At 35.1% G+C, this 11,848-nt stretch overlaps 2 protein-coding genes across 2 annotated transcripts in view; one reads left to right on the top strand and one right to left on the bottom strand.

The window, feature by feature from the left end:
* LOC140059189 (major facilitator superfamily domain-containing protein 3-like) overlaps positions 1-11,848 on the bottom strand; it is a 218,632-nt gene that overhangs the window by 187,128 nt on the left and 19,656 nt on the right. The gene's annotated exons all lie outside the window — the stretch shown is intronic.
* Positions 7-10,960, top strand: LOC140059191 (mitochondrial carnitine/acylcarnitine carrier protein-like). The gene is made up of 9 exons (XM_072105054.1): positions 7-160; positions 2,998-3,090; positions 3,615-3,745; positions 4,435-4,525; positions 4,728-4,851; positions 7,201-7,273; positions 8,376-8,485; positions 9,066-9,190; positions 10,406-10,960. Exons 1-9 carry the CDS (start codon positions 68-70, stop codon positions 10,466-10,468), a joined length of 903 nt encoding a protein of 300 aa, XP_071961155.1. The 5' UTR covers positions 7-67; the 3' UTR covers positions 10,469-10,960.

Genomic DNA, 11,848 nt, shown 5'->3' with positions numbered 1-11,848 from the left:
CACACGACGACGTCGGTTATGAGGAGTTGACTTCTTGTGTTTTTATAATATAAAATAATTAAATAAAATGTCAGAAATAAGTCCTGTTAAAAACTTTTTAGCTGGAGGTTTTGGGGGAGTATGTTTAGTGTTTGCTGGTCATCCATTAGACACCATCAAGGTTAGTTATTGGCTACTGGGGAAGGCCTCTAGCGTAGTTTAGCCTTTATAGGACTAGGCCTAGCCTAGGCCTAGCTAGTTACCGGTCCTACCTAGAGGCCTAGTACTACTACTTACTAGCGGTAACCCTACTAGCCTACTACTACTAGCCTAGAGGCTAGCTAGCTAACGAAATACCGGCTCCCGCTCTTCCTCTACTACTGTACTACTAGGTCTACTGCTATTCGAATTCATAACTACTACTACTAGTACTACTACTAGGCTAGGCACTTTAGTATCGGCGCCCGGCTAAACTAATTACTAACCACTGGACTGACTTTAGGCCACAAAAAGAGTGCATGCGAAACAATTCACCACATACATGAGCCAGTAAACTAGACTCTAGCTAGGCCTAGAGAAAGAAGGTCACCTTTTTGACCTGTCATACTATTAAAAAAAAGGATTGATTGATTGTTGTTGTTAATTATATTAATGTTAATGGAGTTTAAATGGTTTACGATGAAATCGGTCGCGTCTGAAATCGGTCGCGTCTGAAATCGGTCGTGTTTGAAATCGGTCGCGATAAAATCAACTTCCGGTATTTTGTATGGCGCGCCGCTAGAGCTATACTTTTGATGAAATCGGTCGCGCTATTTTGTATGGATCGAGCGGGATGCATGCTAGAGCGGGATAAACATTTTTCGTTTATATAGATTTAATTGATATTTTTTAGGAACTAGATTATTTATGTGGATATTTTTTACTTGGTTAATAAATATTTATTATCAATCATTAGGCCTAAATTAATTTTTTTTTTTTGTATTTCACAGGTCTCGGAGAAGGACTGTGTCTGTTCTAAATGGCCATTTCTAAACACTTTTAAATATTATATTAGGCATAATGTTATATTAGGCATATAATAATTTACCTCTATTTATATGTACTGTAATTAATATATTATTATATAGAGAATATACGTCTGCCGTGTCTTTTGTTATGCAAACAATTACGTAAAAGAGAACAATTTATTTAAAAACAATAATTTTTACAATTATAGCCCGTAAAGCCAGCGTATCCATTTTTATACTTATGCATACTGTGGCAGATTATATCATATCCATGTCGTTAACAACATACTATTTTTATTTCTATCCGTTATGTAAGATAATATTAAGTGTATAATGATTATTGTTGAGGCAAATCATGTGTATATTTTTATTTCTAATGTTTAAAATAGTTTTTAGTAAAATGATCATTATATGCGGATGGTTAAAAGGCGAGTAACTGAAATAACCCTCCACATAAGCCATATCGGAGATGCGCCTTCTATGATCGTGCAGCTGTTTCCTCTAACAATACGTTATTTTGCTGACGGGGTTTCCCCTTTTTAAAAAACACGCACTTGTTAGTGTGTCAACTCATGGACAAAACACGTACGATCGTTGTCCATGGCGAGGTAAAGATGACAGTTGACTGTATGATTTATATATAATGTACGTATATACGTCGGCGATATTATAGATTTTAATTTGAATATCGTTTATATCATTTATAATACATGCAAATGCAACTCAGTGTCTCACATTCATACGCCGTTCGTAAATCTAAATGTTTAAATATCAGTGCAGATTACCTCTTTGAGAATCGTGTCCACCTTTATTATCCATACATTATTATTCTCACATCAATCATTGTACATCATAGTCCTACTGTAGGCCGGTAGATTGATTTTTAACGGCATATTATCTATATATTTTATTAATATCCTAAAACCATACGTAATTGTTTGCATAATAAAAGACACGACAGACGTATATTCTCTATATAATAATATATTAATTACAGTACATATAAATAGAGGTAAATTATTATATGCCTTATATAATATTATGCCTAATATAATATTTAAACGTGTTTAGAAATGGCCATTTTTAACCGACACAGTCCTTCACCGAGACCTGTGAAATAAAAAAATTAATGTAATGATTGACAATAAATATTTATTAACCAAATAAAAAATATCCACATAAATAATCTAGTTCCTAAAAAATATCAATTAAATATATATAAACGAAAAATGTATATCCGCTCTAGCATGCATCCCGCTCGATCCATACAAAATAGCGCGACCGATTTCAAACGCGACCGATATAATCAAAAGTATAGCTCTAGCGGCACTCCATACAAAATACCGGAAGTTGATTTTATCGCGACCGATTTCAAACGCGACCGATTTCAAGCGCGACCGATTTCATCTGACACCGTTTAAATACCCCTGTGTATCTGTAGTCAGATGGGATCTCTCCTTTGGTCTCCTCAGTCTGTGTGATTATTTCAGTATTTCAATCAAGGCAATTAACAACAGGATGCTGAGCTTCAGGGATCAAAGGGTTTATCTGTGACTGCGACACGGATCAGTTCCACACCCATTCTGTGCACCATGGAATATATCTTAGCAAAGCGATCTCAGTGTCAAGTTGTTAGATTGAAGTGTTCTAATTCACCACCACAGTCATTGCCATTTAATATCAAAAATTAATAATCAAAATACAACTTAAGGTTTAAAGTTAAGGTTATATAAAATTATAGATTGGAACGAAGTAATACATCTAGTATCTGTCTCAGACATATTGGCCCATGCCTTTCCCCTGGACGAAAGAAGCCCTTGATCAATGTTATTGTTAGGACCAATCAAGGTGCTTTAAACTGTCCTGGCTTTGTTTGTATCAAACCTGTTTCGATTGAATAAAATAGAAATAAAATACTGTAACCATGACTGTTTTAATGAGTGCATTAAAGACAGCATTACTCGCCATCATGTTTACTCATCAATTTGTATTTTTAAATTTTATTATAAAGGTGCGACTGCAGACCCAACCTACACCGGCAGCTGGGCAGCCTTTGATGTACAATGGCACATTGGATTGTGCAAAAAAGATTATTTCAAAAGAGGTAGATTATTGTAACCCAATTCTCATCATCTCCGAGGTCCTAACTTAGAAAAATTAAATATCAGCAGCATGACTAAACCATATAGAGCTCTATATTAAATAAAACTGTACTGTACCTCGAAACATAATCAAAAGTAATAAGTTTCTCAGACACTAACCAAGCATGGCATATGTTTATTATATATATATTGTGTGTTCTGTTACCCAAAAAGGTATAAAAAAAATGCGTTACCGATACATTTTTCTCTTTATTTAACCCAAGGACCTAGAAGTGGGGTTTTTTTTTTTCGCTTTTTTTTTTTAATTTACCAATTGGCAGAAATTACCCCACCTTAATTTAGAGTGAGATGATGATTACTGAAACATAAAGACTCAGCCAATTATCGCGAGACTTAAGAGAAGAGATAAACTCAACCAATTGTTGGGAGAAGAGAAGAGGTCTGTCGTCAGCAGAATCATCATCATTATTAATATTATCATTGTTTTGTTTTTTTTAAATGACATTTCCTTCATTTATTCTTATAGGGATTTACAGGCTTGTACAAAGGCATGTTAGCACCCATATTGGGAGTAACACCAATGTATGCTGTATGCTTCCTGGGCTTTGGAATTGGAAAGAAGCTACAGACTCCAAGTGAACCTAATAATTCATATTCGTAAGAAAACAGATTCATTCAGAGTGATTAGGTTGATCCAGAATGCATGATGAGGAGAATAAGCCTGGGTGGGGAGGACAAATAAGAGGATGTGATGGTGTCGAACATATCCTAGATGCCCTTTCTTTCTTTTTCCAACTTACAAAGTTGAGGATAGAGCCTGAAACCCATCCTCTAAATTGCCTTTAAAGTTAATAATAATAATTTAAGTAAAAGGTTAAGTAGATTATTCCATGAGATTTGTTTAGGTAATGAATAGGGCTGTACAGTACACTGGGAAACAGTAACCTACTCAATGACGCACTGTGACTTGGTGGTTATGATGCTTGGCTACCTATCCAATGATCCTGGGTTCAAGTCCTGTCATATGTCAGGATTCCACTCCCAACGACTTGTAATAAGACTTTGTTTATGTAGAGAATCTTGTGTTGTCGTGTGAACAGGACTGCCACCTTTAATTTAGAAGGATACTGAATGAATTCGCTTATGGTTATCCTTGACAATTTTCCTAAATATATAAAAAAAAACAAATTGCAAAAAACAGGTAAACTGTAACATGCACATGAGCCATATTTTACCTTTTAATAAAGGATTAAATTTAAGAAGATAGACTATTAGTATTACCATAAGAATAGCCCAGCAGAATAATGATGAATGTTATCTTGTATATCTCTGCTTTTGTTATTCAGACCAACACAGCTGTTTAAGGCTGGCATGCTGGCTGGTGTCTTCACAACTGCCATCATGGCTCCTGGCGAAAGGATTAAATGTTTACTACAGGTACAACTAAATTATTTGTGTCAGCAAAATCAAGTATAAATTTAGTTTTGTCCTAGCTGAAAATATACTCGGTATGTTTATTAGAACCATCAATTTGCGCAAAAGAAGAGGAAGATAAGACAAAGTTTAATAAAAAAAAAAAAACACATACAGTAGCATTTATTCAGTTAATTAGCTCAATGTATGTTTTTATTATATGTAGATCCAAGCAGCATCTCAGGGTAAACCAAAGTATGCTGGGCCTATGGATTGTGCCAGGCAGCTATACAGGGAAGCAGGTCTATTTAGAGGCATCTATAAAGGCACAGTGGCAACATTGTTAAGGGGTAAAACAAACACTATATTTGTACAAATGTTACTACTGCATGTACCTATGCACATAACCATAATTGTACTGGGAAGGTTTAGTAATAATATATTAATATTTATTCGGCAAAAGTTCTTAAAAGCAGTGGGGAGCCTAGCCCCCCCCCCCCGCCCCCGTCGGGGAACACGGATACTTTTTGTCGGGGAATATAATATACAGTAAAAAACGTTCGCGTTCACTTCATATAGCTTCAGCGCCTAGAAAACCACGACGTTCCATTGACCGTGAGAGTACGTCAGAGAGGGCTATTATGCACTTTTATGCATTCATTATTGCCAGAGATCTAACTACTAAACAATAGCTAGTACGCACTTGTTTGGCGGTATCCCTTTGTACAAATCGTTCACCGTTGGGTCGAGACGCGTGATATCATGTTCCATCCAGGGACCAAAATGTGTAATGTAGGCCTAGTTATTTTCCAGGCGAAGTTTACCGACGGTTACCGAAGGGAGCACGGGTACTTTTTGTCGGGGAATATAATATACAGTAAAAAACGTTCGCGTTCACTTGGTAGCTTCAGCGCCTAGAAAACCGCGACGTTTCATTGACCGTGAGAGTACGTCAGAGTGATATTATGCACTTTATATGCATTCATTATTGTCAGCGATCTAACTTACTACTAAACATTAGCTAGGTACGCACTTGTCTGGCGGTATCCCTTTGTACGAATCGTTCAACGTTGGGTCGTGATATCATGTTCCATCCAGGGACCAAAATGTGTACTGTAGTTATTTTCCAGGCGAAGTTTACCGACGGTTACGTCGTGTACTGTGTCGACGTACGCTACACTACAGCAAAAACGAATTATGTTAATTGTTCGTATGTTCACCAATTTTTTAATTTACAAGTAACCTTCTTTACCGTAGGGCACCTAAAATAAATATTTCATCCATTACTAAACAAAAAAACATGCCATTTTCGCTTAGCCAACATCTTATTATAGCTAAGTTATTAAATAATTTTCAATGTCCTGTATGTCATGAATTTCTCACCACTTGGGAGGAACAAACTTATTTCCCCGACTGAAAAAGGTCTACGCTTGCGTTTTTTAAGCCTATGGGCCTGATGTTTCCAAAGTATAAAATGCAATTTTTTGAAGACCTGCAGCTCTAGTTTTAAACATTTTCTTAGCTCAGCCCCAACAATAAAGCTGGTCATATTTCGAAGTACAAAAAGTGAATTTTCCGGGACCTAACATCTCTATTTTTCAAACATTTTTTTTCTTAGCTCAGTCACAACCATGATAGAGACTTATATATTTTGTTTCATGTTATGAAGTATAATAAGTCCAATTTCCAGGACCTCCCACTCTATTTTTCTAAATTTTCTTTGAACTTTTATTTTTTAAATTGAAAAATATGGATTGAAACAGTCATCGCGCATCGTTTTTTTGCACGCAGTATTTTATTTATGCATTATAAAAAATGGAAAAAATGGCTACCCTAAATCTGATTAAAATGACCTCAAATGACGCTAGAACGCGTTGCTTCCGGGGGCTTCGCCCCCTCGACCCCCACCGGGGGCCCTTGGCGGCCCCCTGGCCCCCCAGCCTTGTGATGCTCGCCTAGCCCCCTCATCGGGGAATGTAGCCCTCGCGTCGGGAAGATCCTGGCGCCACCCCTGCTTAAAAGTACGTTTTACATATCATCTTGCCAGGAGCAAGTATTAGGCATGAGCCCAAACAGAAAACTGCTCTTACTCCATCATTATTATAAAATACCAAAATATACAAAACTAAGTAGTACAAATTAATTAAAAACAAAACAGTTATAATGGGATACACCAATTAAGAATAAGCTGCATTAATTAAACAATATAAAGTTTTGAAAAATGTAGCTGCCAAAATGGAGTCTAAATGGCCCAATTTTCCCATGTTTGTTCATTATAAAAATATTTGCTATTAGGTGCGTTCATAAATAATCGCGTACCAAAATGCCTGCAATTGTACTGGGCTGGAAGATTTTAAACTGCATTTGAAAACCGCCCTAGATTTTGGTACAGGTACCCACATTTCAAGTTTATAATATTGGCATTTATTATATTATAAATTATTTTAGTGTATCTATGCAAATACCAAATTTTTTATAATAAAAATTAGCTGTATTATACTATACATATTATCCTCTCTAAAATTGGCAATCATAAGTATCTATTAATAATAGCAGGGAACACACATGGTTGAGCTACCATAAACCCACCAAGTTTTTACAGTCGCATGGATATAATTTACATGTTTAATTATAATTTGCATATAATTAAATTTAAATATAATGTGCATAAAATGTGTAAATATTTTGTTTATATACAGATATACCTGCTAGTGGTATCTACTTCATGTCATATGAATTGATCAAAAGGTCAATAACCCCAGCAGATTCCGAGTAAGTATTTTCACGAGCTGACCAACGCCATATAATACAAAATTAACCTATTAAATTGCAAGGAGGCTAGGTGTGTTATAATAAGTCAAATTGCCTGGGGAAGATCCAGGGCGTGGTACGAGGGTTCCACTAATCACTCCTCCTTAAAAGATATACTGTAAAGCCCCAACATTTTCCCGGCCCTAAATTTTCGCGATTTTACATTTTCATCTATTTCACAACCTTTTATTTTTGAGAATTGAGTTTCTTGTTTAATTTGTTGAACCAAATTGGCGAATGTATTTCGCCTCCACGATGAACATCAAACAACATTTAAATAGTCTCAGTAAATTACAGAATATGCGATTGTAAATTTAGGGATGTAAATAAATAAATGCTTTGGCTACACAGTGGATGAGACACATATTTAATAGGCTCTTAGATAGTGAACACCCCCATAAGTAATGTACTCGACTACCAAATTATTGTTGTTTCTACACAACAATGGACGCGATGCCGGCCTGATGGAAATATGGAAAGGATGGCGATGGTTTTTTTGCCGTTTGATACGCACGTAGAATAATTAATTTATGGACACATTACAACTTATATGATTTAATGGACAAAGGATTCGTCAAGCAAGTACACTATACATTTCATAAAAATTTACCTTTAAGCCTTGGCCTGATTGACTGTAACTAACATTGTTGGGATTTTCGCGCGCCCTTTTTTCGTGATCGTTGTTCAATCGCAAAAGTAGGGAAAATAAAGGCGCAAATATATTGAGCTTTACAGTAGGACCTATCATTTGGGACAACCCTATTCAGGGTCACAAGACAACCCCATTAAAGGAACACTTTGTTAGGTCCAAATGGTGTCCTCCTTTAATAAGGGTGGTGCTGTATTAAATATTATTATGTTAGCCTTCCCTGGATTCACCCCAAATAGCATCTTGTTTGTTCAAGCGCCTTGTGCACTTTGTGGATACGTGCGCTCTATAAATCTTATTATCTTATCTTGTGTACTGGGGTTCTGAATATACATAATAAAAAAATGTTATGTCACAAAAAATGAGTGATTATATATTTTCATTAAACTTATTTTTATTTCCACTATTTTTCAGTCCATCTAGTCTAAGTGTTGGTCGAGTTTTATTTGCTGGTGGAATGGCCGGTATATTTAATTGGGCAGTTGCAATACCACCTGATACACTTAAATCTAGACTACAAACAGGTAAGTGTACAACCTATAGTAGTGGTTGTCACCGTATTTAGCCTGCTCATGAACTCAGTGCTTAAGTTGCAAGCATATTTAGTCAAATTATATTTTTTAAATAGTTTGGACTTGGCTTTTAATAGACATTTTGTATTGTCTATTTACAAGTTTATTTTTGGCTGCCGTGAATTCTCACTATTTTGCATCAAGGTTAAATTGGCTCTTATATTGCATACAAGACATCCATAATTGCTGTTGTGTATATTGTTGGGAACAAAGCTTTGCTATTGTATACTTCTTACACAGACCTAACTATTTCGATTATCTTGGAAAAAATCCTGAAACGTATTATTTTAGGTTCTCTCTAAGGCCCTAGTTTGTTAAATAAAGGTGAAAATATGTTGTCTAACGCTTTCACCATCTTTGCCATGCCTATAAAGTGTATGCTCATTGTTTTCAATATAGGCTAATGCCTAAGATTTGTTGTGAAAGCACCAAATAGTTTGATTTATATTTTTAATTGTTATATCGAGATTTTGTGTTAAATTCTCTCAATACAGTATTTCATTTTCCTGTGAATTTTTTTTTTCATGCTTAGCTCCTGCTGGTCAATATCCAAATGGACTACGAGACGTTTTTAAAGAATTGGTTGCTAAGGAGGGTGTGATGTCATTATACAAGGGTTTTACTCCTGTCATGTTGAGGGCATTCCCTGCTAATGCGGTAAGTTACGTTTTGGTTTTTTCAAATACTATTTAATTTCGCAAATACAAATATTGTGTAGACTCACTCCTGAGGACGATCAAAGCATAGTGATCGAAACGTTGAGAAACTCAACAGTTCTTTTTAGAACTAATATACATAGTGTACTGCAAACTTTATATCAACATAGAATCACCTAGAATTGCCTAATGTCCACCTTTTCCAATCGATTTGTTAATTGGATGATTGTATGATGACATCATTTGTAAAGCATTTGATTGGTCAGCTTAAATTTTCAATAATATCTGTGTTGATTTTTAGTCCTTTTCCTGTCAATCGTTGAATCTTGTTGACTCAGTGTAACTCTCAGTGATTTAATATCAACAGGAAAGGACAGGCTTTATCTCATGGCCAAACTATCAAGTTTGTTGTAGTCCCCACTATTTTACTTCAAATGATTGCACTCCACTGTGGCCTACTTTACTCTGTAATAAGTTATGTTATTAGAGATAACAATGTTATCTCTATGATCAGACAATTTGTAAAGTTAAAAAATAGTTGTAGCACCCTCTATTTTTACTCTATCTTCAAATAATTGCACTCCACTGTCACCAGAGAGATGTAATAAGCCGAAAGCTAGAGGGCGCACTCCAGACTGAAAAGTGATTCCAACAGGAGAGGGAACCAACAAGATGGCGGCCATAAATTTGTTCCAAAACATTTAATATAAAAAATAATAATATAATACATTAACACTTTCACCGCCAGGCATTCAATAAAGGAAGTACCCCTCACCGCCAGCCATTTTAGATAAATTTACCTGTTTTTCAAAGCTCATAGCAAAGGTGTTTGTAATCAGAATAACATGCAATATACACTCAAATAATGAGATAGAAATAAACTTTCCAATGGTACCAAACACTTTATTGAAATAAAACTGTAATACCACATAATTGTACAAAGAACTTGGCTCACTTTCATATCTGATTGGTTGATTGCAGCCGCCATCTTGTTAGTTCCCTCTCCATGGAGAATCACTTTTTGAAATGCAATAACATTGCAGTTTGCCATCTAGCCTTCGGCTATATAATATCATTGACTGTCACACAGTTTATCCTCTATTAAGTTATCTCTATGATAAAACAATCAAGATAAATTGCTGTAACGCCCTCTATTTTGTTGGCCATTAGGGAAAAGATCGGTCAAACTCATAATTTGTATTTTTATTTTTTGCAGGCTTGTTTCTGTGGATTTGAATGCGCCATGAAATTCCTCAACTGGGCGGCACCTTCACTATAACACTTTGACACGGCTTATTTTAGAATGCACTAAATATGGATTAATATCAGTGAAAAATAATAATGAAAGACCTTGGTTTGATTATATTTACGATCTTTCATCAAATCTCAGGGTATAATCTCATTCCTGTGAGTATAGCCTGATTAACTACATTTTAATTCTTGCAATAAATTCATCCCAGTTGTACTTTATTATGATATATGACCATTTTTATCACAGTATCCTAGACAATTTCCATAATACAGCATCACATCTCAATTTTGTAAGAAGAGGTGAAGACTAAATTTTACTTTTCCCTGGTTTGAGGGAAGGGAATCAAATGCAGTGTTAGATGATGTTCCTATGATACAGGTGACAATGTAACACACAATTTGTCCATGATACTGTGTATTTTGCCAAGATACAGTAGAACAGAATCACTACAAAGGATATTGATAATAAGGAAGTACAGTTAGTAGAAATTGAAAGTGATAAGTTTACATTGCAATGCAAAATATATTTAAGAATTGTATTTATATACTTCTATTGTTATGATGTTTAATAAACAAGATCATCGATATATTGTTTCCATTTCTTTTGAGTAGGTCACAGGTCTCTCTGAAGTTGTACATTTTCTGCCTATCAAAAAAATGAGTTAATATGTATTTTGTTGGCTTAGCTTAAAGATGTATTGTCTCTTTGACTAATTCCAAAAAAATAAAAAAATAAATATTTCGAAAAAAAGTGGGTCATTTTGAAGTATCATAATAGTTATTAACTTTCACCAAAAATTAGTCGGGGAAAAAAAATCATTTAACTGAAATACAGACGTTTTTTTGTTCAAAAAATAACTTTTACTTCCTGTCAAAGTTTTTGATCAAAACATATCTCATAATGCAACGCGCTTGTTTGTCTACTCTGTATGCATAATCATAAAACTTCCTCGCGATCTGTGTGAAAACACCTTCTTAACCGTGACGAGTTGTAAACTAATTAGCATCATGCATAATGCATACTCGTGGTTTGAAATCTTTGTTTACTTTCGTTCGCGACGATTTTCCAGACGAAGTGTAATCAAATTAATTTACCTGTAAATTACGTCAACTTATTATTTTTGGCTCGAATTTTCGACTTAAAGTAAATAACTTTAACATTACATTGATATGGCTAATTTAAATTTAGAATATTTTGACCTTCATTGTTTGTGTTTCAAGGGACAATACATCTTTAATGTACCTGAGCGTTAATATTTTCCACTCAAAATAACACAATAACCGCATGTATATACAATACACGTGGTACACCTGTAATGTGCGGGGATAATGTCTTTGCGCACAGGTGTGGACGACACGCAAGAACTTTCTTCTCCCCTTCGTGTCGATGATATGAGTGCTGCCACTA

This window comes from Antedon mediterranea, chromosome 9 (genome assembly GCF_964355755.1).
Source record: "Antedon mediterranea chromosome 9, ecAntMedi1.1, whole genome shotgun sequence".
Classification (NCBI taxonomy): Eukaryota; Metazoa; Echinodermata; class Crinoidea; order Comatulida; family Antedonidae; genus Antedon; species Antedon mediterranea.
Note: the sequence above shows the minus strand (reverse complement) of the source record. Positions and strands in the feature narration are given on the sequence as shown.